At 56.0% G+C, this 27,462-nt stretch overlaps 1 protein-coding gene across 2 annotated transcripts; it reads right to left on the bottom strand.

The window, feature by feature from the left end:
* Nucleotides 1-2,667: 2,667 nt before the first annotated feature.
* Nucleotides 2,668-15,790, bottom strand: LOC141915850 (scavenger receptor cysteine-rich type 1 protein M130-like). Of its 2 annotated transcripts, XM_074807731.1 has the most exons (17): nt 15,667-15,790; nt 14,395-14,709; nt 12,634-12,942; nt 11,035-11,358; nt 9,062-9,370; nt 8,518-8,832; nt 7,614-7,940; nt 7,213-7,527; nt 6,542-6,856; nt 6,006-6,068; nt 5,614-5,928; nt 5,160-5,195; nt 4,737-4,874; nt 3,904-3,999; nt 3,389-3,472; nt 3,046-3,180; nt 2,668-2,817 (listed from the first exon to the last, which is right to left on the bottom strand). In XM_074807731.1, the coding sequence occupies exons 1-17, from the start codon at nt 15,758-15,760 to the stop codon at nt 2,669-2,671; spliced, it is 3,639 nt and encodes a 1,212-aa protein (XP_074663832.1). In that variant the 5' UTR covers nt 15,761-15,790; the 3' UTR covers nt 2,668. The 2 variants fall into 2 exon arrangements, with proteins under 2 accessions (XP_074663832.1, XP_074663833.1); XM_074807732.1 differs by lacking the exons at nt 11,035-11,358; nt 12,634-12,942.
* Between the last annotated feature and the right edge of the window lie 11,672 nt (nt 15,791-27,462).

Genomic DNA, 27,462 nt, shown 5'->3' with positions numbered 1-27,462 from the left:
AATCCTTTCTGGCTGCACTGAGAGACGTGTTGTGAGTGTGCTGGTCCAGCTCAGGTGTCCTTTGGTACCAGGGACACACTGCCCTGGTGGCTTCCCAAGGGTGAGGGTCTGAGATTGTCCTTTCTCCAGGTGGAGATCCCATACCACATGGGAAGCCTCCTCTGTGCCAGCAGGTAGCAAGGTCAGAGCTGGATGAGCCTGGCAGGGCTGTGGGACTCCCAGCTGGAGCAGACGCATTTCTTACCCCGACCCTGTCTCCAGGTCCTTGTCCTTCCACCATCACCACTGGTTTGAGCAGAGCCTCAGCTCAGGGAACGTGGAGATGCTGAGGTCAGGCACAGCCCTGCCAAGGGTTGAGTGGCAGGGCCGGTGCCCACTTCCTCTTCCCGCGGTGTTTGGTGTCTCCGTCCACCCTGTGTTGGTGGGATCGGAGAGGCACAGGTCTGTCCACAGCCATGCAGAGGTGGCGATAGCCAGGAGATGGTGCCTTGGCTGCTTCCCCAGCAAGACACTGGCAACTAAGTTGGGGTGTGAGACATGGACTTTCACTTCAGGGTGCCCAGCCTCTGGGCATGGTGAGCCCAAACTCAGAGAAATAAGGCTGGTCTCCTGTGGGCTTTCCACAGCTGAGCTCTGCCCAGTGTGGGGCTGCAGTGCTGAGGGTTGGGGTCTCACTGTGACCCCCCTCAGGTAGGTCCTCAGGAGCTGCAGGAGCACCCACAGCTCTGGGGCACAGTGACAATCCTGCTTGGCTGCAGAGAATGGAGCCAGCCATCAGGGCCAGACTGTTCAGGTCCCCAAATGCCATGAAACAGGTTCCTTCTGCTCAGGGGTGTTGCCCCCTGCAGCATACCCAGGCCTGGAGCTTCTTTCTCCCAGAAGGAAGAGGCAAACCTCTACCAGCTGCCAGAGTAAGGGAGAGATATTATACCTGTGGGAGGGCAGAGTTGGTGGGGAGGTGGCATGGAACAGGCACTGGGCTCTTCTCCCCAGTCCCCGCTTGGGGCACCTTGAGTCCATACTGCCCATAGGCGTCCACCATCCTGTGTCCAGAAGATAACACTCCCTTCTTCTTCTTTACTTCACTTTTAGACCTTATTTCTCTGAGATGCAGGGCTGGAGCTTATCCCAGTGGGAGTTTTGCAGGGGATGGAGGCTGTGTTTGCAATGCCCATGTATGTCACCCATCAGCGTGGGGGTCTTGCCCTGGGAACTCTGGTCTCCCATGGGGGCTGCCAGCAAGAAGGCTTCCGGGTGTGGGGCAGAGGGATGTGTGAACCTCATCTCCCCCCAGGGTCACCCCAGGGTCACCCCAGAGGTGGAGGAGCTCCCAGCAGGGAATGGGGCAACACTGCAATAGGAGAGGATGTTGCCAACATCTGCCTCCTCCCCACTTCTGCTCCAGGGCCAGATCCTGCTGTTTGCAGGGCTGCAGAGCTGCAGCTGCTCCCCACAGGGAATCCTGCCACAGACACCCAATGCACATTCCAGCCCGTGGCAGAGAAACCCATTGGAGAAGAGCTGGCAGGGTGTGGAGAGCAGGGAGGGCAGTTTGTCAGTTTGGGCGCCAGGTCCTGCGCATGTGTCAAACCCTTGACCCAGCCTGGCTCCTGCATGAGAGGATTCTCTGCCCATGGGCGCTGGGGCAGGTGAAACCCCAGCTGAGGGAGAGGGACCCTGGCTCAGCTCTCAGCAGCACCTGTTTTAGTGGAGGGACACAAAATCTCCACTGCCATGGAAATGTGCCCACATGAGCAGCTGCCTGGATAGGCCCTTCTCCAGGCCAGGAACTCGACCAGGAGCAGGAGGAGGGGGGACCAGGGCTGCCACAGGTCTGCAAAGCAGCAGGAACAGCCCATGGAGATGGGTCCTGGCAGAGCATGAAGAGAGGGAATCCCAGCCCCATGTGTCCAGAAAGTGGCTCTGCACTCTGTGCTGGGACACTGGGGAGCAGAGCTGCCTCCTAAGCACTGGGGGAGGAGGTCCGCGGGCCACGATCCCCCCTGGTCTGGCTGGGGTGTTCAGGGCCCTGTAGTCACCTTAGGCTCACTTCTATGAGCCAAAAGCCCAGGGCTTCCCCTGACATGGCAGCTCTGTCATGGCCTCTGCACTGTGGGACCAGCATGGCTGAGGCACGGCGTGGAGGAAAGAGCAGCTGGAACCCCCAGGTGAGGAGATCAGTGCTCCCACAGGGGTACATCAAGGGACCTACCATAGAGACATTTTGGCTAGAAACTGCCTGTGGCCAGCAGGATGGAAATATTTCTGTCACTAAGATTATTCCCCAGGGACCATGGGCTCTCGCAGCCCAACAGCCTGACCCTGAGTCTGCTGTCCCTGAGACACGGCCCTTCCCTACCACTGTGTCTTTGTTCTCTGCTCCCCTGACCAGCCTCAGGAAGATGCCCTGACACCTGGCAGGCAAGGAGATGCTCTGGGTCAAAGCCCCCAGAGACTTTTAATAAGAACAAAGATCCACAGCATAAAAATGGGAATACAAATACGGAAACTCCAGGCAATTTCTCCTGCCCATGGGTCAAGGGAGTCAGTTCCATGGTGCTCACGGCCCTCCCAGCTGCACAGACCTCTCCTCCCTCCCGGCTGCACCCAGCTGCAGGGCAGGGATGGGCTCTCCTGGCCTGCGGCTCAGGGACTGTTGTGCACCAAGCTACAGTGTCACAGCTGTTGTGTCTTCATGGGGATGTGCCACAGACACCTCTTCAGCATCATCATAGCCCATGCTCCCCGGGGACAGAGATGAGGTGTCTCCTTCAGCTCCAGGGACCTCGGCACTTCTCTGGGAGCATGGGGTGACCCCTGCAAGCAGCAAGGGTCGACATTTCAGTTCACCCCTTGGTGTCTGTACCCCACCATCCTCCCTGCTCCTCACCACATTCAGCTCCTTTTCCCACCTCCAGGCCTTTCAAGGAAACCTCCTGGGGCAGGTTCCCCCTTCCCAGGAGGTTTGGGCCTCAGTACAGTAGTGACTTGGGGTGCACCAGGGATGGCACCCTAGGAACAGGCAGTGCTGTCTTTCCCTCTCACCTCTGGGTGCATCCCTGGGGCCTGCTCCCTCCTCTGGCATCCTGGGCATTTCCCACTCTCCCTCCCCCGGATCAGAAACCTCTCTGGCATCATCGTAGCCATCTTCTGGGTGATCTCTGGGCAGGACAAGGACATCTGAAAGGAGAGGGGAGCTGGTGACAGTGAGAAGATATGTCCTGCGGAGCAGAGGATGAGTGCATGCGCAGGGACACAGGGCTGAGACACTGGGTTGGCAGCACCACAGGAGATGCCCATGTCCTCGCCATCTCCAATGGTGACACTCAGTGACTCCTCTGTCCATCACGTGTCTGCAGGGAGATCAACCCCTTCCTGCCTCCGTTACCTGGTGCTGATCCCAGACCATCCTCGTCCTCACTGATCCCAGGGTAGGGCTGCAGCTGGGTCAGGGACTGCTCTGAAGAGGAGCCTGGAGAGAAGCACAGTGGGTGTTATGGAGCAAGCCCCACTGACCTGGCTCATGGTCAGGGCTGCTGGGGAAGGGAGACCCACAGAGCTGGGGCTGCATGGGGAGGAGGGCTGGGAATTCACCCTTCTCCCCCAGGACAAACCCTGTCCCAAATTTGCTTCAGAGTTGCCCTAGGACAGCCCCTTCCCTCACTCCTCAGGTGCCACATGGGGTGCAGGGGCAAGAAGAGAGGGGATGTCCAGCTGAGACAGTCAGGGGTGACTGGTGGAAAGCTTCTCTCTTGGGCCCAGGACCTGGATGCTCTCCCCACAGACCCCATGCTCCAAGCACCAGAGGGACCATGGACTGGGGGCGCATCAGGGGATCAGCTCTGGGTTGGCGCCAGGGGAAAGGGTCCTGCAGATGTGCCTCCAGGGAGGACCCACACCCACCTGAGTGACCAAACCTGGCCTGCTTCTCCAAAGCTGGGCTGTAACCAATCTCCTCATACACAGCCTCAAGGAAGGGCTCCTGAGCTCTCCTGGAGCCTGGGGACAGAAGCAGGGCTGGCACAGGGACAGGCAGAGGGGCAATGGGATCACACTGTGCTCCCCCAAACTAGATCCTTGCACCCACCCAGGACTGCTGTGACAGCACAGCCCCACTGTGCTGCCCAGGCACTGCTGCCACATCCCCTGGGAGGGCAACATCGTTGTGGAGATCCTCTGGGGCAGCGTCACCGTCGCATCATCCCTTTGAAGACTGCGCTCATGCCCCTCTGGCCCCTGGGTCATGCCCCCCTTATCTCACCCTGGAGCAGCTCCCACACTTCCTCTGCACCTGGAGCTTGTGCCTGTCTGCCCCATGGGTCCATAGTAGGGCCCCTGTCCTGGGGGTGGGCAGGCTTGGGCAGAGGGACAGTCTTGGGACCTGACACCACGGTGATGGACCCTGCTGCCCCGCACTCCTCCTAGCATCTCCCTTGCCCCAGAGCCCTCTCCAGCATTACCTAGAGCACTGCCAGCCTTGGCCGTCCCCACTCTGCCATTTCCCTCCTCGCCCCATCGCTAGCTCCTCCCACCTCTGGGCTCTCTCCAGTCCTTGCTGCTGGTGGCCCACGGACAGGCACTCAGTGGGGCAGCACATGTGAAGGTGGCAGCATACTGTCTCATCCCCCCACCTCTGTCTGTGCCTCTCACTGACGACCCTCGCTGACACCCCCCTGCAGCACCACACCGTCCTTCCAGGAGGTATCTCCCCCTGTGACCTCTGGGGAAGGACCCACCTCTGCGCGCAGCCCTGGTGCTCAGCACTTGCCCAGCCAAGAGGGCCAGGAGCAGGCAGAGAAGGGCCCCCAGGATGATGCAGATGATGACGGGCACTGAGACTCTTCCGCTGCTGGTCTGACGGCCTCGGGTGGGAACTGCAGGGGAGAGAAAATGGAAGGGGCAGCAACCAGGCCTGGGAGAGGTGGAGGCAGCACCAGTCCTGACCCCATCACACAAGGCAGCAGAGGCTGGATGGCCCCAGGAGTGAGTGTGGGGAAGCTTCCACCCTGCTGACGTAATGACAACTCTCCCTCACACCCTCCCACCACTCCAGTGCCTCCTCCAGAGACTTTCACACCCCAGCAAGGAGCCCCTTCCATCCATCTGTGAGTCACAGCCTGTCCCTGGGGATACCCAGCCCCAGGGGGAGGACAACTTACCTGCTTGGGATGGGGATGTTGCCATCCTGGGTGTAGCTGCAGAGGAGGAAAAAGAGAGCAGGGCTGAGACACTGGGTATGCGGGGAGCGGGGACTCTCCTCCCCAGCACACCATGGGGGTGTCTGTATATGTCCCTGACACATCCAACAGAAATTGCCCCTCCTTCACTGCCCGAAAGAGAAGCCAGGCCTGGGCCCAGAACCTCTGCTCTGGGAAGCAGGCAGGATGGCACAGGCAGCCTGGCGATAGCCCTGGGTCTGCAGGGCCCCACGGGTAGTGGCCAAAGGACATCCAGTTCAACGAGGCTGCTCCCTGACTGGCACCAGCCTCCTGCACTCTGCAGGAACATTCTTGCTCATGAGATGTCGGGGGCCATGTCAAGACCTCGTGCACTGAAGGTCTTCCCCATCTCCCTGCCAATGCCTGACCAAGGGGTTCCAGCCCTGTCACTCACCTGAGCAGCGCACGGCAGCATCTTCCTTATGCCGGCAAGCACCGCCGTCCCCAGGCCGGGCCCAGCAGTCCTGCAGGGACGGCTCCGTCCCCTGGCACTCCACCTGTTCCAGCCAGATGGGGCCCATCCCCATCCCAAATGCAGCCTCACGCAAGGCAGACACTGCACGGCCACAGCCCAGCTGCCTGCATGCTACATCGGCATCCTGCATGTCCCAGGAGTTGTCACACACCGTCCCCCAGGAGCCACGGTGCCAGACCTCCACTCTGCCCGAGCACCCGTCCTCACCGCCCACAGCACGAATCTTCTCCCTGGCTGGAGAAGGCAAAGACCTCCCATGGCACCAGGACAACAGGCAGAGCCCTGCCAGACACAGAGCGGCAAATCCTTACCTGTGCAGCTCGTGGAGTTGGGGCACAGGGCCAACGGGGTCAGGGGCATTTCTGGGCGTCCCCCTGAAGAAGGAAACATTGTGGTGAAGGGGCTGGTTTGGGGGATCATGCAGACGAGAGAGGGGCTGAGCTCTGCTGGTGCTTCCCTGTACCATCTTGGTTATGGCAGCAACTGAACTGCAGTCATCCAGGGGACACGCACAGGACTGTGGGGGGACCCCGAGTGCTCAGCCCCAAGAGCTCCCTGGTTCACAGCGCAGCAGTAGCTTGTCTGTGGAAGGAAGGCTCTTCTGAAACCTGTCTGGTCTCTTCTGAGACCTCACCTGGAGATGCCTCTGCCTCCCCCAGGCACTGCTGGCAACCTGGGTTGCAACTGCTGCTGGACGTGTGTGGCCGTGATCATGTTTGTGCCACTGGCAGCAGAAGGGTCTGACATGGAAAGGAAAAGCCCCTCCAAGCTCTTTATCTGTGCTTGGCTATGGCCAATGCGGAGCAGAATCTGGAGTGACATGAGTACCCGGGAGGATCAGAGTTACCATTGCAGGTGATGTTGGTCTCCTCTTGCAGGTCTTGGCATGACTGTGGGTTCCAGGGAGTGGAGGGACACTGCCAGAAGGAGCTGTTTCTCTCCCCACACTGCACGCGATCCAGCCAGGCAGGGCCAGACACCCTACCAGAGGGCTGGCGTCTTTCCAGGGATCCTCCATCCCCACAGCCCAGCTCCTTGCACACCAGCGTCACCGTGTTGAGAGTCATCGAGTTGGAGCAAACGCTCCCCCATGTCCCGTTGTAGAAAACCTGCAGACGCCCAGAGCAGCCGTCACTGTTCTCCAGCCTTAGGTCCATGAACTCTGGGAGGAAAAGACCCCAAAGGGGGAACAGGCTGCCCTGGGGTTGTGGGAGCCAGGACACCTCTGCACCCGAGGCCCTCAGCCAGGCAAGGGCAGGGCCAACATGTCCCCTTGGCACCCAGGTGCAAAGAGAAGTCCCTGATGGACAGACACCCCTGCCCTTCCCACTAACCCTCGGGGATGGCTGAGCTCCCCAGGACCCCCAGTGGGACTGAGGTTGCCCATGGATGGGTGTCCACAGGATGTGCTCGGGCAGGAGCTCAGAGGCAGCCAGGGACAGCCTCAGCCATGCCCGGCTCTCCCCACGTCCTGGCCTCCCCAGGAATCAGGCTCCCACCACAACTCCTGGCACAGACCTGAGCAGATGACTCCCGCATCCTCTTTGTGCCCACAGTCGTGCTGCCCCCAGGGCCCAGCTGGGCAGTCCCAGAGAGCAGCCTCGGCCCCGGAGCAGTTCACACCATCCAGCCAGATCTGCCCGGAGCCTTCCCCGAACCGAGCAGAGCCGGCTGCCTCCACTGCCCCTCCGCAGCCCAGCTGGTGGCAGACGACGGCAGCATCAGACAGGTCCCAGCCATCGTCGCAGACAGTCCCCCACATGCCCTGGTAGTAGATCTCCACTCTCCCTGCACAGCGCCCGGCCCCGTTCACCAGCCGGAGCCACCGACTCCCTGCAGTGGGTACAAACCCCAGTTGCTGCCAGGGACTGTCTGCCTGCACAGACCGTCACCTGGGGAGCCTGCAGAGTGCCACTCACCCCCACAAATGACTCCCACGTCCTCCACAACCCCTGCCGCCAGCGCGCTCTCAGGCAGGGAGGTGTTGCAGAGACTCAGGTTGGCCTCATGCCCTGCGCACCGCACCCCTCGCAGCCCCACTGGGCCTGTCCCTCGCTCAGGCTTTGGGGGGTTGTAGGCTGTCCTGGCCTCCCCACACCGCAGCTGCCGGCACACCACGCTGGCCTCCTGCACGTCCCACTGGTCATCCAGGACTCTGCCCCACACCCCATCCTGGAAGATCTCCACTCGTCCGTCGCAGCGGCTCCCTCCGCCCACCAGCCGCAGGGATTGAAAGCCGGCTGAGCCTGGGGAGAGCAGAGATGCCACAGCCATGGGCGGCACCGGGAGAATGGCACCCTTCAGGGAGGGGGGCGAGGGGGGATTTCCCCACCAAACTGGACAAGATTGAGCCTTGTGCTGAGGAGAAGAGAGGGCAAAGCCTGGGCCCTCTCTGCAGCTCACACCCAGGTCTCCTGTTGCTGGGGGCACCCAGGCAGCTCCTTCTGGGTGGGGGGATGAGGCTCTGCAGGGCTCTCTGTGGGGATGGGATGTGGGTGTCTGCAGCCAGAGGGATGGGACAGAGCCCTGCAGCCCTGTCCTGGGCTCCTTATACAGTACGAGAACAGAGGAGCCCAGACCTGGTGGTGGCGCTGGGGCCTAAGCAACTGCCCTAGGGGCAGATGCCTGCCTCCGTTCAGTCCTCAGCTGTCCCAAAGTGGAGTGCTCACTCTGAGCAGGGAAAAACCTCCAGATGGCTCCTGGGGAAGCCAGGGTTTCTCCAGGGAGAAAGTCAGCCTGGTATGGCCACGGGAGCCCTGCTCTGGGTGGCCATGTTGTACACAAATGACAAATTGTTTTAATGCACATTCTTCTGGCACTCACCTGAGCAAATGACAGCAGCAGTGTTCCCTTGGGAGCATGGTGAGGCCCCCAGGGTGGTCACTGGGCACTGCTGCAGGTGGGCTTCAGTCCCGTCACAGTGGAATGAGTCTCTCCAGACAGGGCCAGTCTCTCTCCCAAAATGCTCTCCTCCAGGAATGGACTCAGCAAACCCGCAGTTGAGTTGCCGACAGAGAACGTGGGCATCCGAGAGATCCCAGCGGGAGGCACAGAGGGTCCCCCAGGTCCCCAGCACCTGGACCTCCACCCTCCCTGCACACACTGTGCTGCCATTCACCAGCCTGAACCCTGTGTACTCTGGGGAGAGAGGAGGACGAAAGAGGGTGGATTGGTGCTCTTGTACCCTCTGTAGCTGGCAGAGAGGTCAGAGGGACAACATGCCCTTGTTCTCCTTCTGCACTATTTTCATGCCACAGACAACCCCATCCACCCCTCCTGTCCTCATACCCGGCCCAGCAGGGTCCCTGCTCGGTTCCCCAAGCAGCAGCACAGCCCCAGTGTTCAACACCCCTCCCTGAGTCCTTACCTGTGCAGCTGACAACAGCGCTGTTTGCGTGGGTGCGGGGCTGGTCCCTGGGGGACCCCCTGGGGCAGGAGGCGAGGAGGGATTCATTCCCCACACACTGCAGCTCTCCATCCCAGATGGGACCCACCGCTTCTCCAAAGGGACTTCCTCCAGGGACAGGCAGGGCTGCGCCACACTGCAACTCCCTGCAGAGCACGTCAGCAGCTTGGGGACCAAAGTGGGAAGCACAGACAGTTTTCCACTGGTCCCCATCATGGATCTGCACATGTCCTGAGCAGCGGCTCTTCCCTTCCACCAGACGGACAAATCCTGGAAAAAACCCAAAACAGTTGGGAGTTCCTAGAGCCATTGGCACTTACAATTCCACATCCCACATCACCTCCAAGCAAGCCGTGACCAATTCACCCATTGCACATCCCAGAGGAAGCTGCTGGTTGAGTGTTGGTGACACAAACACATCCAGGCCCCCTTGCACCCTTTCACTGCACCATCACAGCACTCAAGGGTGTGTGTCTGTGACAGACCCACAGCAGACCCTGCAAACCATGTTGGTGCCTTTGTGACCAAGATGTGAGTCACAAACAGTTTTCCAAAGGTCCTCCTCATGGATCACTATACATCCTCAGGAGGGGCTGTCCCCTTAGAGCAGCCAGATGGATGTGGACCAAAGATACCTGAGAGTTCCCACAGCCCTCTGGCAATACCCTGACTGATCTCAGAGGTGGTCAAAGGGAAAAACCCCTGTGACATCCTCAGCTGCTCTCAGGGGGTGCTGATGGCACAAACACATCAGCCCCCAGCCTGCTGCTCCTCAGAATTCAGCACAGCACTTGTGGGCTTGCTTGTCTCCCAACAGCCACAGCTACAGGAATCTCTCAAAGTGCTGCTGCCCCAGAGAACTTGGGCTGCCCAGTACTGGTCCCTGGGCACTGTAACACCCAGAGGGCTTGGGGTTCAGGGAAATGGGCCCAGGCGCTGTTGGCTGCTGCAGCTTGCTCTGCCCCATTGAGCTCAGGGCCAGGTGCGAAGATCCCCTTGGTGCCACGAGAAGACCCCTTGTTCCTGCAGGGGTCTTGGGCTGTGGGGGCACGGTTGGTGGATGGGACATGTCACAGGGCAAAATTACAGTGAGACTGTACCTGTGATTGGTCGTTGTGCCACCACCCTGCTCAGGCGCCTACCCAGGAAAAAGGTTCTCAGCCACAGCCAGAGTGCACTGCTGGTCATGCACGTCCCTGCCCATGGCTCGCAGAAGGCAGGAGAGTGCACAGAAGAAAAGCCCTGGGCTTACACGAGCTCCTGGTGCAAGGGCAGGCACAGAGCAGAGACAGTAAGTTCTGACAAATCCCTCGTGGCACCGAGCAGCCAGGGGCTGGGGCAGGCAGGAGAGGCTGGGCAGCAGGTCAGCATTGCCTGGACGGGGCAATGTCCCCATGCTCAGGCTCTCATGGGGTGACCTGGGAGAGGAACGAGGTGCCACGTGCCACCCTGCTTTTCTGCCCAAGCCCAGCGCTTCTCCTCTCCAAGCAACCCCTTTGACTCTGCCAAGGGACTTGTGTCTGCCAGGGGACAACTGGACAACAGCTATCCATCTCATGCCCTTGGCCAGGACTGTGGGTGGCCACATGAGTCACTTGTGGTGCCTCTGGCATGGGGGCACCTGGCCATCAGCACAGACAGACAGGTCCTGGGTGAACAGGAGGAGAAAGATGGGAATCAACAGACAGTGCAGAACAGGGATGGAGGGTTCATCTGTGGCACCTCAGGGGCCAGGCATGGTAAGGGCAACCCTGGGCAGGTTCCCACTGGCCTTTCCCCAGGGATTGGGGACACCAGTAATGACAGTGCCAGCTCAGCAGTGTGACCAGCCACATTGGGCAATGCTCTGGTGCCTGACGGTTGATCCCTGAGGGCACAGCCACGTTCCTTCTACAATCCCAACCCCAGAGATGGAGAACAGTTTGTCCCCTTACCTGAACACATCACTCCAGCGTCATAATAATGAGTGCAGTCATTTTCACCCCATCCGCTGTGTGTGCAGTCAGACAAGGAAGATTCGGTGCCATTACAGCCAACATCATCCATCCAAATGGGGCCAGATCCTTCCCCAAAGTGTCCATACTGAGGAGCTTCAACAGCAGACCCACAGCCCAGCTGCTTACAAACCACTGCTGCATCATTCATGTCCCAAGAGTCACCGCACACGGTCCCCCACTGGCCTTGTTGTTTCACCTCCACTCTCCCAGCACAGCGACTGCCGCCATTCGCCAGCCTCACCTCCACAGCACCTTCAAACACTGATACAGGAACAGTCAGGACAGCGCTGAGCCCCAGCACTGTGGGTCTGGGGGAAGTCCTGGGCAGGTGGAGTCAGAGGTACCAGGGTGGGAACCCACTCCCCTCCAGGCTGTCCCCGGGGCACTTCAGGGGTTCCTTCTATCCTCATGGGCTGTGCAAGGCTGGGGATCCCAGCTCTGGCCCTGCTGGGTCATTTGTGGCCCCACAGTCTTTGACACTTCCTTCCAGCCCAACAGCCCCCTGCCCCTGGCCCATGCCCACCCAGGGCACCTGCTCCTCTCCAGCCAGCACCCTGAAAACAGACCTGTCCCCACTATGGCCCCCCCAAGCATACACAGCTGCTCCTCCCCAGAGCCCCCAGCTCCCCTGCACCACAGCCTGCCCTGGGCCCCTCCCAACTCATCCTCCACCCTCAGGCCTTTCTGTGTCCACTCTGTAGCAACATGATGGTCCCAGCAGGCCTCCCAACCCATGCCCCCTCTTGTCTTCAGGCATCAAGCCAGCCCTGCCCTTGTCTAAGATCCCCCAGGACAGCCACCTCCTTGTGAGCCTGTGGGAACAGACACCCCACTTCCCTTGCCTCCACAAGCACAACCTACTCCTGCTCAGGCTGGGTCTCACCCTGACTCCAGGGCAAGACTGAACAGCCCACACCCCTTCCCAGCTACCCCTCAGGCTGACTGTGCCTCTGGGATAACAGAGCAAAGAGCCACCACTTAAGCCACCACCAGCTCACAAGGAACAGAGCTGGCAGAGCCCAGGCTCCAGGAAGGGTGCCCAAGGATGGCAAAACCATGGACATACTCAGCCACTAACGGCCATAAAAGTTGGAGCCCTGGAAACAGAAAAGCCCTTCTCCCATTCAGAGAAGCACAGGGTCAATGAACCTGTTCACCTTCTACCCCTTGTCACACTGACACACGGGAAGAAGCCCCATTTCCAGAGGGATCCCTGTGGTGCTCCTTGGCCCCAGCACAATGTGACAGGGCAGCCGGCATTGACCCCTGCACAACTGCACCCAGAGGAGCAACTACAGTAATTAAGGGGACACAGTCCCTCTGTCCCCATCCTGAACCTTTCTGCAGCCCTGCACCAAATTCCTGAGGACAGAACAGAAGTGGGACATTGGCTTCTGTGTCTTTCGCTGCATAACTGAAGACCGTGGAAGAAAACATCACCCCTCCTGGTCTCATGCCAAGGCCAACACGGTCCGTGCTCTGCTCCCCTGCCCCCAGTACAGCCCCAGTATTCAACACCCCTCCCTGAGTCCTTACTTGTGCAGCTGACAACAGCGCTGTTTGCTTGGGTGCAGGGCTGGTCCCTGGGGGACCCCCTGGGGCAGGAGGCGAGGAGGGATTCATTCCCCACACACTGCAGCTCTCCATCCCAGATGGGACCCACCCCTTCTCCAAAGGGACTTCCTCCAGGGACAGGCAGGGCTGTGCCACACTGCAACTCCCTGCAGAGCACGTCAGCAGCTTTGGGACCAAAGTGGGAAGCACAGACAGTTTTCCACTGGTCCCCGTCATGGATCTGCACACGTCCTGAGCAGCGGCTCTTCCCTTCCACCAGATGGACAAATTCTAGAAAAAGCCCAAAACAGTTGGGAGTTCCCAGAGCCCTCTGGCAGTTACATGCCCACATCCCATATCACCTCTGAGCAAGCTGTGACCAATTCACCCATTGCACATCCCAGAGGAAGCTGCTGGTGGAGTGTTGGTGACACAAACACATCCAGGCCCCCTTGCACCCCTTCACTACACCATCACCTCACTCAACATTATGTGTCTGTCGCAGCACCAGGCACCGCTTAGACAAACTGCTGCTGCGCAAGGTGCCCTGTGCTGCCTGGCATGGTCCCCCCGGCACCGCAGAGGTGTGCGCAGTTCAGGTCCAGGAGAAATGACCCAGATGATAATGACTGCTGCAGCCTGCTCAATCCCTGCAGAGCATGGGACGAGGTGGGGCCATCACCTTGATGCAGATGTAAATAGAACCCGTTCCCAGCAGTGTTATGGGGTTTGGGGAGGTTCCTGTTAGCAGGGAGATTTCACAGAGCATAGAAACGGTGCAGATGTTACCACGGGTGGTGCCTGCCCAGACCCATCCAATGGCTGCTCTGAGAGGGTGTCGTCAGCCAGGGACACAGGACTCTGCCCAGAGTGCACAGGTCCCAAAATGACAGTCAGGCAGAGGGGCAGGGGACCCGCACATGCCCCTAGGCTCACGCTGTCTCGGAGGGTAACAGCAGGCACAGATGAGAGTCAGTGTGTGTGGCCAATGCCCCTGTTTCATGGGGCAGTGTGGGGAGCTGTGGGCAGGCAGGAAGGGTTGGGCAGCAGGGCAGCACTGCCTGCATGTGGCCATGTCCCTGAAGGGCTGTCACAGCCCCAGGGATGTCCTAGTGCCCACCTGGGCACACAGTGATGCAGTAGGGAGCAGCCAGAGTCAAGCAGCTGCCAAGCTCCGAGGCCTCACAGTGCCAGATCACACAGCCCAGCCCTGGGGACAGGAGGCGAAGGGCTGTGTGCCAGCCTGCTCCTCTGCCCAGGGCCCCACGCTCATGCTCTCTGAAAAGCCTTTTGATTCAGTTGAGGTACTCATGCCTCTGATGGGGGATGACCCACGGGGACCAGCCATCTCATGCCATTCCTCCAAGGTGTGGTGTTCCATGAAAGTTCCCTGCAGTTTTCTCCAGCACAGGACCCTCAGCATTGCTGACTGGGAACTGGCAGAATGGGTGGAGACCAGTGGATACCAGTGATCAAAATGGGGCAGGGATGGAAGGTTCATCTGCAGCCCAAGACACTGACTGAAGGGGGCTGAGACCCTGTGGCAGGGTTAGTTCACCCAGGGTTAAGCTCCCTCTGGGCTTTCCCCAGGGACTGGGGACATCAGCAATGACAGTCCAAGCTTGGCAGTGTGACCGGCTACATTGTGCTGTGCTCCAGCACCCGCTTGTTGCTCTCTGAGGGCACAGCCGGATCCCTTCCACCATCCCAGCCCCAGATGTGGGGAATAGGTTGTCCTCTTACCTGAACACATCACTCCAGCATCACGGGCATAAATGCAGTTATGTTTATCCCATCCACTGTGTGTGCAGTCAGACAGGGCAGATTCGGTGCCTTTACACCCAACATTATTCATCCAAGTTGGGCCAGATCCTTTCCCAAAGTGTCCATACTTAGGAGCTCCAACAGCAGACCCACAGCCCAGCTGCTTACAAACCACTGCTGCATCATTCATGCTCCAGTAGTGACCACACACAGTTCCCCACTGGTCCTGGTGTTTCACCTCCACTCTCCCAGCACAGCGACTGCCACCATCCGCCAGCCTCACCTCCACAGCACCTTCAAACACCAACATTAGATGGGTCAGGACAGCACCAAGCCCCAGCACTGTGGGTCTGAGGGAACCCCCTGAGAGCATGGAGTCAGAGGTACCAGGGTGGGAGCCCACTCCCCTCCAGGCTGTCCCCAGGGCACTTCAGGGGTTCCTTCTATCCTCATGGGCTAAACAAGGCTGGGCGTGCCCAGCTCTGGCCCTGCTGAGTCATTTGCCATCCCACCACACAAGGCATCTTCTCACAGCCCAATGGCTATCTCCCTGCTGCTTATGGTCACCTGCACAGGGCTGGGCACCTGCTCTTCCCCAGCACCCCCTGAACAGCCCCATGTGCCCAGGCCTGCAGCTTCCCATGCAAACTGCCTGCCCCAGCACAATCCACACCCACCCCCATACCCAGGGCTTTCCGTGTTCCCACTGAGACGATCCAGAAGGTCCCTGCACCTACATCCCCTCCTCACCCCTGGTGTCAGCCCAGTCCCTGCACTGGGCCGTGTCCCCCAGGCAGGGTGTCCCTCCACGGTAGATACACCGTTCCCGTTCTCTCAGTGGGATACAAACTGTTCCTGTGGGGTCAGGGCTCCCCTGGAACAAGGGGGCAGGGAGCAGCACACAAATCCCTTTGGGGCACCCAAGAGCTTGGCAGTGCCCTGGGGGGATCTCTGGGTGCTGCCATCACCCACTGGACCACCTCAGTGCTAGGGAACAGGGAGTCCCTAAAGGGTCCCCCATGACAGGGTGTCTATGAATCCAGCCAGGCACAGGCTGCCCTAGATGGTGGAACCCTGGAGAAGGAGATGATACTCTCTCCCATCCAGGTGGGCACAGGGTCGAGGGACTTGAGCACCTTCTGCCCCTCGTCTCAGTGGCACCTGCAAAGAATCCCCATTCCCTGACAGATCCCAATGACCACGCTGGTACCTGTTGGCCCTGTGCTGTGGGACAAGGGAGGTGGCACTTACCCCTGCACAGCTGTATCCAGAGGAGCAGCCACAGCATCTGAGGGGACAGGAGTCCCTCTGTGCCCATCCTGAGCCTCCTGCCCTGTCCGCACATCCCTGCTGCACCACACTCCCTGCCACAGCTCCTGGGGACTCGTGGGGACAATGACGACGGGAGGGCAATATATCTCTGCTGATGCCAGCCCAGCTACAGGAGGAGCCAATCAAAGCAGCAGCCCCTTTTTAGACATTATCGGGACCTATCTCCCCTCCGACACAGCCCAACCCTCCAATGAACTTCTCCAGTGCCATTCATGACCATATATGAGGGATGGCTCCGCTGCAGGTGTCACGTCACTGTGGCAGTGGGGCGTCACAGGACAGGGTCAGTTGTAGTGGGGGAAATGGGTTTTTCATGCCTTGAACCCTGCTGTGTGGACCAGGAGCACTGAGCATCTCCTATACTGGGCACAACCAAGAGCCCAAACTGCGAGTGTCCCGCCATCCCCATGCCATGGGAACCACAGGGCTGGGACTGCACCGGGCGCTGTGTCAGAAAGGGAAGGAAACAGCTCCTGCCCCTGCTTCAGACCCCTTTGTACTGGGAGCAGCAGCTGGGAAGGGGCCTTATCCCAGGCCAGAGCCCCATCCCAGGAGCGCTGACTCACCCGTCCCTCCCTGGAGAGCCCCACGGAAGGTCCCTTCCAATGAGATGGAGCTGGAGCTGGGACATGGCCCTGTCCTGGCAGCAGACACAGAGCTCAGACATATCCCTGACTCTCAGCATGTCACCGAGGGGCCGTTATTCCCCACGGGTGGCTCAGGAGCTGCAGCCTGCAGGTGCACAAACCACAGCCCACGTGACCTCGCAGCGCTCCCTGTGCTCCCCCCGCAGAGCCCGGGCAGGAAGTCTGTGGTTTCCTCCTGGCGCAGAGCCCAGGCACATCCCTGTGGTGCCCCTGAGCCATCTCCACCCTGACAGCTCCAGCCAGGGCTGCAGGGGCTGCTCCTTCAGCCTCGCAGCCGCTGCGATACCCCTCTGATGCACACGGCTGCTCTGCGCTGAGCCCCACGGCCACGGGGTGCCATTGGTGATGTGACCTCGCACCCTCCTATGGCCACCACTGTGTGCTCGTGAGTTACACTGACAGTGACCTCACACCCTCCTGCTGCCACTGTTGTGTGTGCATGAGTCACACTGTCACACGTGTGTGTGGTGTATGGACTTCTGCTGGCAATGGTTCTTCCAAAAAGCCATATTTGGACATGGTCTAAAGATCATTAGGTGACATCAGAAGCACCTACACAAGCTATGGGCCACATCCTGCCCTATCAGCTGCTCAGGCACCAGTGACATCATAAGCTCACACACAGCCATGGGCATGCTCCTGCCCTATCTGCTACTCAGCCACAGGTGATGCCATAGCATCTACCTCTGATATTGTCCTGCTGCTGGCCTATCGGCTGTTCAGACACCAATGACCTCAAACCCACCGACACAAACTATGGGCCTGCTCCTACCCTATCAGCTGCTCAGGCAGCAGGGACATTATAAGCACCTACACATGCCGTGGGCCTACGAGCTACTCAGGTGTGAGTGACCTCATCAGCACAGCCACGAGCTATGGGCCAGCTTCTACCCTATCAGCTACTCAGGCAACAGTGACCTCAAAACAACCTACATGTACTTGTCATGGTTTAACCCCAGCCAGCAGCTCAGCCCCACACAGTCCCTCGCTCACTATTTCACTAAATACAAAGTTAATTCTACACCAGCCAAAACCAGTACAATGCCAGATGCCTGCTCCTGCCCTGTCAGCTACTCAGGCACCAGTGACATCACAAGTACATATACACCCAATTACCATGTTCTTGCTGTTGACCTATTTGGCCTCTGGTGACCTCACATGCCCCTGTAGAGGCCATGCACCTGGTCCTGGCCAATCAGCTATTCAGCCAAGAGTGACATCACAAGTACATTCCCAATGCATTTGTCTCCCTCTTGCCTATCGGCTACTCAGACACCAGTGACCTGACCACCACGCATCCCTCCACTTGTTATCTGCTCGCCTATGAGATAAGAAGGCACAAATGGCCTCACAAGCTCTGACACAAGTCATGTGCATGCGCTCAGTCTATCAGCTACTCAGGCACCAGCAATCTCACAAGCACTTACACAAGCCATGTGCCAGCTCCCAGCCTGTGATATACTCAGGCACCAGTAGCCTCACAAGCACATACCAACCTAGTTGCTGTGTGCCAGATCCTGGCCTATCAGCTGCTCAGGCACCAGTGACATCATAAGCTCAAACACAGCCATGGGCCTGCTCCTGCCCTATCAGCTACTCAGTCAACAGTGACCTCAAAACCACCTACACGTACTTGTTGTGGTTTAACCCCAGCCAGCAGCTCAGCACCACACAGTCCCTCGCTCACTATTTCATTAAATACAAAGTTAATCCTATCCCAGCCAAAACCAGTACAATGTCAGATGCCTGCTCCTGCCCTGTCAGCTACTCAGGCACCAGTGACCTCACAAGTACATATACACCCATTCGCCATATTCTTGCTGTTGACGTACTCGGCCTCTGGTGACCTCACATGCACCTGTAGAGGTCATGTACCTGATCCTGGCTAAACAGCTATTCAGCGAAGAGTGACACCAAGTTGGACAGGAGTGTTGATTGGCACAAGGGTAGGGAGGCTCTGCAGAGAGATCTGGACAGGCTGCATCGCTGGGCTAAGGCCAACTGGAGGAGTTTCAATAAGGCCAAATAATGCGTTCTGTACTTTGGCCACAACAACCCCCAGCAGTGCTACAGGCTTGGGGAGGTGTGGCTGGAGAGCTGCCAGTCAGAGAGGGACCTGGGGGTGTTGATTGACAGCCATCTGAACATGAGCCAGCAGTGTGCCCAGGTGGCCAAGAAGGCCAGTGGCATCCTGGCTTGTATCAGAAATAGTGTGGCCAGCAGGGACAGGGAAGGGATCTTAACCCTGGACTTGGCACTGGTGAGGCCGCACCTCTATTACTGGGTTCATTTTTTGGCCCCTCACCACAAAAAGGACATTGAATCACTTGAGCGTGTCCAGAGAAGGGCAACGAAGCTGGTGCAGGGTCTGGAGCACAGGTCTGATGGGGAGCGGCTGAGGGAACTGGGGGGGTTTAGTGTGGAGAAGAGGAGGCTGAGGGGAGACCTCATGGCCCTCTACAACTCCGTGAAAGGAGGGTGCAGAGAGGGGGGATGAGTCTCTTGAACCAAGGAACAAGCGCCAGGACAAGAGGGAATGGCCTCAAGCTGCGCCAGGGCAGGGTCAGACTGGCTCTTAGGAAGTATTTCTTTCCCGAAGGGGTTGTTGGGCGTTGGAATGGGCTGCTCAGGTCAGTGGTGGATTCCCCATCCCTGCAGGTGTTTAAGAGTTGCATTGACATAGCGCTTAGGATATGGTGTAGTTGGGAACTGTCAGTGTGAGGTTAATGGTTGGACTGGATGATCTTCAAGGTTTTTTCCAACCAAGATGATTCTGTGATTCTGTGATTCTCTGACATCACAAGTACATACCCAATGCATTTGTCTCCCTCTTGCCTATCAGCTCTCAGATACCAGTGACCTGACCACCATGCTTCCCTCCACTTGTTATCTGCTCACCTAAAAGATAAGAAGGCACAAGTGACCTCACCAGCACATACCAACCTAGTTGCTGTGTGCTCGTGTGGTGGCGTAATCCGATATGGCAACCCCCACCCAGTCACTTGCTCACTCCCTAGCAGCGGGACGGGGGAGGAAACTCGAAGGAGAAAAGTGAGGGAAAACATCTCCTGGGTTGAGATAAAAACAGTCGAGTAAGCAGAGCAGCAATCACTCAGAGCAGGAGATCGATGCCTGGCCAGACTCTGAGCAAAGGATATTTTGAAGAACACCCCTCACTCCCCCAATTTTATTGCTGATCACGACGTCATATGGTGTGGTGTATTGATTTGGTCAGTTGGGGTCAGCTGTCCTGGCTTTGTCCCATCCCAGCCTCTTGCCACCCCCAGCCTCCTGCTTGTCAACGCAGAGGGAGAAAGCGAGAAGGCCTTGAAGCTCTGCAAGCACTGCTCAGCAACAGCTACGATGTTGGGGTGTTATCAAAGCTGGTTTGGCCACCAAGGCAAAGCACAGCACCATAGAGGCTGCTGAGAAAAAAATTAACTCCATCCCAGTCAGACCCAGTGCAATCCCCACCCCTTATTCCATGCCATGTGCATCCTGCTCAGCTCCTACTGTATTCAATACATCATCCACCACCACCACCCCCTTCCCCATCCCTTGACATGACACATGCACAGCACACTGGGTTTGGCTGGTGTGGCTCAGTCGGACCTGGACAAGTCCCAGCACACGCCTGACTTCTCCCCTCACTCAGTCAGGCAGAGCCTTTAGAAACATTCAGTCAGGTTATCAACCTAAGGACAAGGAAATTTATGTAGCACCAGCCTGCACCCCACAGTGGTCTTACAGGTAGCTGACCCCCCACAGCCATGTGGAAAAGGAGTTCCCCACCAGCACCCTACCCCTCTGTTTGGCACCTCAAAATCCAGTTTGTGGTTCATGGGCTAACTGACGAGTTCCTCTGGCTCACACGGTCTTTATGGGGATCCCCTCTGGGTCTTTACACTATTGTCCCCATGCACATATTCTTCTGAAGTTGGCATTTTGTCCTGGTTTTCCCCATTTGCAGACAGTGTTGCCTGTGCCTTGCAGCACCAATAAGAGCTCAGAGTCTGCCCCAGTCTACCCTGCCTGGCTGTCCGGCAGGGCTGGGCTGCTGGGGGCCTTCCAGTCCAGCTGGCAGGATCGGGCTCGTCTTTGGATGTTACAGGGGTGGCGCTGAGAGCCCCTTAGTGGTGTCCTGGGAGGGGCCATAGCCGTGGGGCATGTTCCAGCTTGTCTGTGTCCTCCCCACCTTCTTGAGGTTCCCCCAGCCCAGATACGTCTGGACTTCTGCAGCCTGGAAAAGTAGGGGACCTCCACTCAGCCATTGACTTTTCTGCCTGTTCACATTTCAACTCTAATTGTTCATTCCCTTAGCTCTTATGAAAGCTGGTTTTATCCATTCTATACCTATGTGGTAATTGTTATATAGATTTAATTTCTCTGGCTTTATAAATGTTTATGCACATATATAAATATATACACATGTATACGTGTATAGAGGTATATATATTTAAAATGCTTTATCTAACCATAAATACTGTATAAAATATACTTATTTATATCTGAGCACTCCCTTGTCCAAAGCAGGCAGGCAGCCAATCGCAGGGCTACATAGGAACACATGGGTATGAGGGTGTCAAAACATGGCTGCCACCCAATCACAATGCAGTATGAAAACATGTGGGGAATGAGACTGTCCAAAGCAGCGGCTCCCTGTACGTAATGACAGCGGCTTCCTTTGCTGACGTGCCTCTGGGTGCGCTGGGAGGGGAGGCTCCTCTTGCCGCCAGTCATAGGATTCCCTGAGAATGGGGGGGGTGATGCTGTCAAGTGATGGCCGTCAGCCAATCACAGAGCAGTACGATCTTTAAGACGCAGGTGGCTCACTCCCATAAAATGGCAGCAGCCATCCATAAAATGGCAGCCCTCCCAGTTGGCGGCCAGAACAAAATGGCAGCCCCTGGGTGTGTAAGGGAAGGGCCTTCTGCGTCAGATGTACTTCGGGTAAACCAGAAGGGTGGGGTGGGGAGAGCAGCGGCCCTTGCAGCCAATCCCAACAAAGCCCGTGACTAGTGGAGGGCAGGGACTTGCTGGGCAAATGGCCCCTGAGGCGGCTGGGATGGGGCGGGACTTCTGCTGGCAGCGGTGGGCGGGGCATCGCTCCTGTCTCACCTCCAGTGCCGGTGGTGCCCGTGCTCCTGGCGTGTTCCGGGGCAGGGACCCAAATAAGCACAAGGAGGGCACGGGGTGAGGGAAAACTGCTCCTTGGAACGGTGCTCAGGTAACGGGCCAACGTGGCGTCAGAGCTCCAGGGTTTGTGCCTGACCTAAGAACTTTCCTGGCCTCCGCTGGCTTCAAGACTGCGTGACTCTTGCAGGAGGATATTGGACCTGCTCAACTCTATGAGAGTTATAACAAGCAAAGCCGTTTATTTTTCCAATAGTATGTACTTATGCTCTCGCCAAAGCTCTTACTTCATAATTAGCAAATCAGCAATTAGACAGCTCTCAACCTTTTCTCCTATCAGCATCAGACCCCTCTACCACGCGCTGTGCAGACCAATCACCTCTCGTTCATGTGCTGTTCTCGCGGTAGCAACTTCTCACAGCTCAGCACTTTCCCACAGCTCAGTGTTGCAGCTCTCCGTTGTTTTCCTCTGACACCTTGGCACAGCTCAGCAGTTTCTTATCTTTCTCCCAAGGCTGTTTCTCATCAAAGCCTTGCTGTTTCTCAGGGGCTGTGCAGAGCTGACAGGCCGATGCCTCCCACATCTCCCCCTTCTTTGTTTTACAGCTGCACCTGCAAGACTTGTTTCAGAGCTTTATCAATTAAGGTTTAGAAAAACTTCAAAAAACACAGTATACCTAAAACAATTCTACAAAAGGCTAAAAACAAAACAGCAGTTACAGTTACTAGTTGAAAAGAGTAGGACAGACTTTCACTAAGTATTACAAAATAAGGAAGATACAGAATAGCACACTTACTTAATGGGGTACTAACATTCAGATGCGCAATCACTGGGGAACCCTGGATGCAGCGAGGATTTAGAGTGCCCTTCCTCGCAAACCGGAAATCCTACGCGATGCGTCCATCCGTAGGTGAGGCATCCAACATCGCTGCAAGCAGGTCCAGCCTCTAAATCAACAGGCCAAAATAACTGGCAATTTTCTTTGAGCAGAAACATCTGATCTCATCCTCCTGTTGGGTTCCACCCAGAGCCTGGCCACCACTCAGGGGGGAAACCAACGGAGTTTCTAATAAGGTTAAACACTTGAGTTCTTAATTCTCAATATTGCTAAACAAAGAAAGTTGAATACACACATTCTTATAGCATTTCATCCTTATTAATAACTACATTTTGTCTAAGCTACATCTTTCACTAGTGTCTAGCAAGCCTATATATGTCATTAAGGAGTTGCGATTACTGTTATTCATTTTCTCTTAAAAGAGTTGTCCACCGTAGTGTGATAATTAAGGACAGAGATAGTGTATTTTGTCCCGTTGCAGCAGCAAGCATTACCCATCCATTCTGCTTAAATGATCAGTCGAAGAGACCGCAAACTGTCGGCACAGGGGCATCCACAGCACCCACAGCCGGCTCCTGAGTGTCCACCAAAAGCTGCCTCTCACACCTCAGGTATGGTCGCACGCACCTTGCCGGTAACCACCGGGGACCGTGACCTGTGGAGACACAAGCATAACCTCTTCCCCAGGTTATTAAAGGATCTGGTCCTTCCCAGTTACCACTCTCCAGGTTTTTTGCTAACACTTGAGCCTTGCCCTGGACTTCTTGTTGGTCTGGTATCTGTGACGAGAAGTGACGCAATATTGGTGGCACCTGTGAGACAGGGGAAATGTTTAAAAAGTTCATGGCATATAATGCCTTATTTAGCCTTTCGTGAGGTGTAGATTTATCCCTTCCATCTCCCCTTCTTGTTGTTGCAATAGATGCTTTAGCGTGCCATGCGTACGCTCCACAATGGCCTGTCTGGTCGGTGAGTGGGGAATGCCGGGCAGATGCTTGACTCCCCACTGTATGGCAGGAAGCAAACACTGCTCCAGAAAAGGTATCAACAGACACAGGTACATATTTTAACGTTCCAAATGCAGCAAAGTGAGTGACATCAGATTGCCATAATTCTGAGGTGAGTCCCCGAGGGTTGACAACACTAGCTGTTGAAGAGAGGGAGTCCTTCTGGCACTCAGGGCAAGTGGCGATGATGTCTTTAGCCTGACGCCTTGATAAAGAAAACTGGTTTTGTATTGGCCTGGCGTTTTGGTGGAAAAAATGCATGTGAAAGCCAAGCTTGCCCAAAGACATTTGTATTAGCCATGTAACATGTGCATAGTAACCGGAACAAGGATACACACAGGTTGCTGACCAGCAAGTGATAGCAGGCACTGCCTACCTTTCATGATCAGTTTGGCAAACATTTCTGGATGAGTAGTGACCGTCTTGTGCATTTGGTGTCACAAAACAAAAAACAAAACAAAAAAATCCATTCAACAATAACAAGAGGGTCACTAAGTGTTTCAACCTACTGAAACAGCAGAGCATAGGGCTGCCCTGGAGGGTTAAATAATATCGGTTGATACAGATGGCCGGGCACACATCGCGATGCTCGTGTTTCTGACATGGCGTTAGCTACACGGTGGAGATCTTGTTTCGCTTTCTCTGTAAGTCCTCTGGGTGATGTCAGTGAAGGATTCCTTGCAAAATATCAAACAAGCTATGCAGATCATCATTAGTTAGGCCCAACAACGGCCGTATCCAATTTATGGCTCCCAACAGTTTCCGCAAATCATTTAAAGTCTTAACATCAGTTTTAAGTTTAACTTGTTGCAGGACAATGGTCTGTTCACAAATTCTCCACCCCAGGTACTGCCACGGTGATGATCTCTGTACCTTTTCAGGTGCTATTTGCAACCCCATTTGAGATAGTGAGTCTTTGGTTAAACCAAGAGGGTTTTCCATGATCTCCTGTGTTTCTGCTGCTATAAGGATTTCATCCATTGGTACTGGGTCTGGCTGAGCTGGAATTGGTTTTCCCCTGTAGCAGCCCTCATGGTGCTGTGTTTTATGTTGGGAGCTGGCAGGGTGTTGATAGCACACTGGTGGTGTGGCTACTGCTGAGTGGTGCTCACACAGCACCAAGGCTCTTTCTGACATTTCCCCCCGCCACAGTGGGATGGGGTGGGCAAGATCTTGTGAGGGGACACAACCAGGACAGCTGACCCGAACTGACCAAAGGGATATTCCAGACCATCTGACGTCTGCTCAGTATAAAGGTGGGAGAAAGGAGGAAGGGGGTGGGGTCACCCTTGGTCCTCCGAGGCAACCCCTATGCGTATTGCAGCCCTGCTTCCTGAGAAGGCCCGACATCGCCTGTTCATGGGAAGTAGAGAATAAATCTGTTTTTTTTTTTTTTTTGCTTCCACGCATGGACCTTTGCTTTGCTTTGCTTATATTAAACTGCTTTTGTTTTACCCACAAGGGTTGGGGTTTTTTTTTCCTATCTTATTTTCTTTCCCCTCTTTGCCCTGTTGAGAAAAAAGGGGAAGGGGGGGAAGTGATAGAGCGACTTGGTGGGTACCTGGCATTTAGCCAAGGTCAAACCACCACAGTCTTTTTTGGCACCCAACGTGGGGCGGGACAACGGCAGTTTTATATTAATTGTGCTATAGCTACAGCAGTTATTAAGCGACAAGCTCTTGTGCTGGTCACGGGTTTGTTTATTGCTCTGCTTATCTTTATTTTGCTAAGCTCGGGAACATGCTGGAAGAAATTGGGAACATCATGAGTGGTTTTATTCTGCAAGCTCCCGAAGTGCTTATTAATCCTTATGTTAGCTCTTTGATACTGTTCATTAATGCTGTTCGCCTATTGTGGGCTGTGTGGAGCACGTTAGGTTTTTGGTGTAAGAGAAGGCAAATTTGGGGTGAGAGAATACCAAAACGTGCCCTGAGGCGGCCTGTCCCTGGGTGGCAGGGGGAGTGGAAGGATTTGGGCAGATTCCTAGGACGGTTATCACCTCCTGTAGCCTGGGATCTTACCCCTGAACAGTCAAGCAACCCCGCAAAATTGACACAACACCTGATAGAAGGGTGCTTTGCCTATCCCAGTGAAAATCAGCAACTCCTAGCGCTGTACTGGGGCCTGACCTGTGCTTATCGAGCTGCAGTTCAGTGCTCTCAAAGGACTGTGGTGGAGATAGGAACTCAAACAATAACAACAACAGCAGAGATTGCCCCAGTAGTAAAAAAGGAACAGTGGACAAGGAGAAAAACATGCCCATACCCTCGATTAATAAGGGAGGAGAAAGAAGAGGAAGAAGCTGGTCCTTCAGCAAAGGGGTCAGAAGAGGGAATAACAGAACTCAAACAGGAGGCAGAAACTACCCGGTCCCTGACATCATCAGAACTGCGAGATCTGCAGAAAGACTATAGCCGCCAGCCGGGTGAGCGGATTGCTGCCTGGCTGCTTCGATGCTGGGATAATGGGGCTGATGCTCAACAGCTGGAAGGTAAGGAAGCCCAACAGCTGGGTTCCCTTGCTAGAGATCGAGGAATTGAAAGGGGAATTGGAAAAGAAACAGCAATTTGCAGTCTGTGGAGATGGCTCCTTTCAAGTGTTAAAGCAAGATATCCTTTCAAGGAAGATCTTACGGACAACTCCCCAGGGAAGTGGGCTACTGCAGATGAAGGTGTCCAGTACCTGAGAGAATTAGCAGTGCTGGAAGTCATCTATAGTGATCCAGATAATGATGAAGCCCCTAAAAATCCAGAGGATGTCCTGTGCACACGGGCCATGTGGAGGAAGGTGATTAAAGGTGCGCCATCCTCGTATTCTGCCGGCTTGGCTGCGATGTACTATCCAGAAATGGATGTGGGAGAAGGACTAAGATGTAGGCCAGCTGTGGAGGCAGTCTCTTCCTGGCTTCAGAACTTTGAAGAGAGTCTTGGTACCTCCTCATCTCTACGGGCGAGTGCCTTAGATGTCAGGAGCACCCCAAGAAATCAGTTCTCTTCCACCCCAGTCAGAGGGAAAGGAAAACCCAGGCGTATGACACGTGGCGAACTTTGGTTCTTCCTGCGTGACCAGGGGGAGGACATGAGGAAGTGGGATGGTCAACCCACCTTCAAGTTGGAAGCTCGTGTACATGAATTGTGAGGAAAGACCCCTGCCAAGAAGAAGACATCCAAGAACGTTGTTAATGTAGCTGGTGTGAAACCGCAAGAAAGTAATCAGCTATCTCCCAGATACAGGAAGACTGAGATCACCTCCCTTGGCCCTGATGAAGGAGTTTCCGGCCTGGCACGGCAAGGGTCAGACAGTGAATACTCTGACCAAGAATAGGAATAGAGGGCCCGTGCCTCCAGCCAGGAGGAGGAAAGGGATGATCGGGTGTATTGGACAGTGTGGATTCGATGGCCTGGCACATCAAATCCACAGAAGTACCAGGCTTTAATCGACACCGGGGCACAGTGTACATTAATGCCATCAAGTTATAGAGGGGCAGAACCTATCTGGATCTCAGGAGTGACAGGGGCATGTCAAGAACTGTCAGTACTGGAGTCCGAGGTTAGCTTGACCGGGGACAAGTGGGAAAAACATCCCATTGTAACTGGCCCAGAAGCCCCTTGTATCTTGGGCATTGACTACCTCAAGAGGGGGTATTTCAAAGACCCAAAAGGATACTGATGGGCTTTTGGTGTGGCCAGTGTGAACACAGAGAAGGTCAAACAGTTGTCTAATCTGCCTGGCCTCTCAGAAGATCCTTTTGTTGTAGGATTGTTGCGAGTTGAAGAACAACAGGTGCCAAATGCTACAAGGACCGTGCACCGACGGCAGTATTGCACAAACCGAGACTCTCTGGCTCCCATCCAAGAACTGATCCGTCAACTGGAGACCCAAGGTGTCATCAGTAAGACACATTCGCCTTTTAATAGCCCAATATGGCCAGTGCGAAAGTCTGACGGAGGGTGGAGTATAACAGTAGACTATCATGGCCTGAACGAAGTGACGCCACCACTGAGTGCTGCTGTACCAGATATGTTAGAGCTCCAATATGAACTGGAGTCAAAGGCAGCCAAGTGGTATGCCACAATCAACATTTCCAAT

Source organism: Strix aluco, chromosome 27, assembly GCF_031877795.1.
Source record: "Strix aluco isolate bStrAlu1 chromosome 27, bStrAlu1.hap1, whole genome shotgun sequence".
Classification (NCBI taxonomy): Eukaryota; Metazoa; Chordata; class Aves; order Strigiformes; family Strigidae; genus Strix; species Strix aluco.
This window is presented reverse-complemented; position numbering and strand designations above follow the sequence as displayed.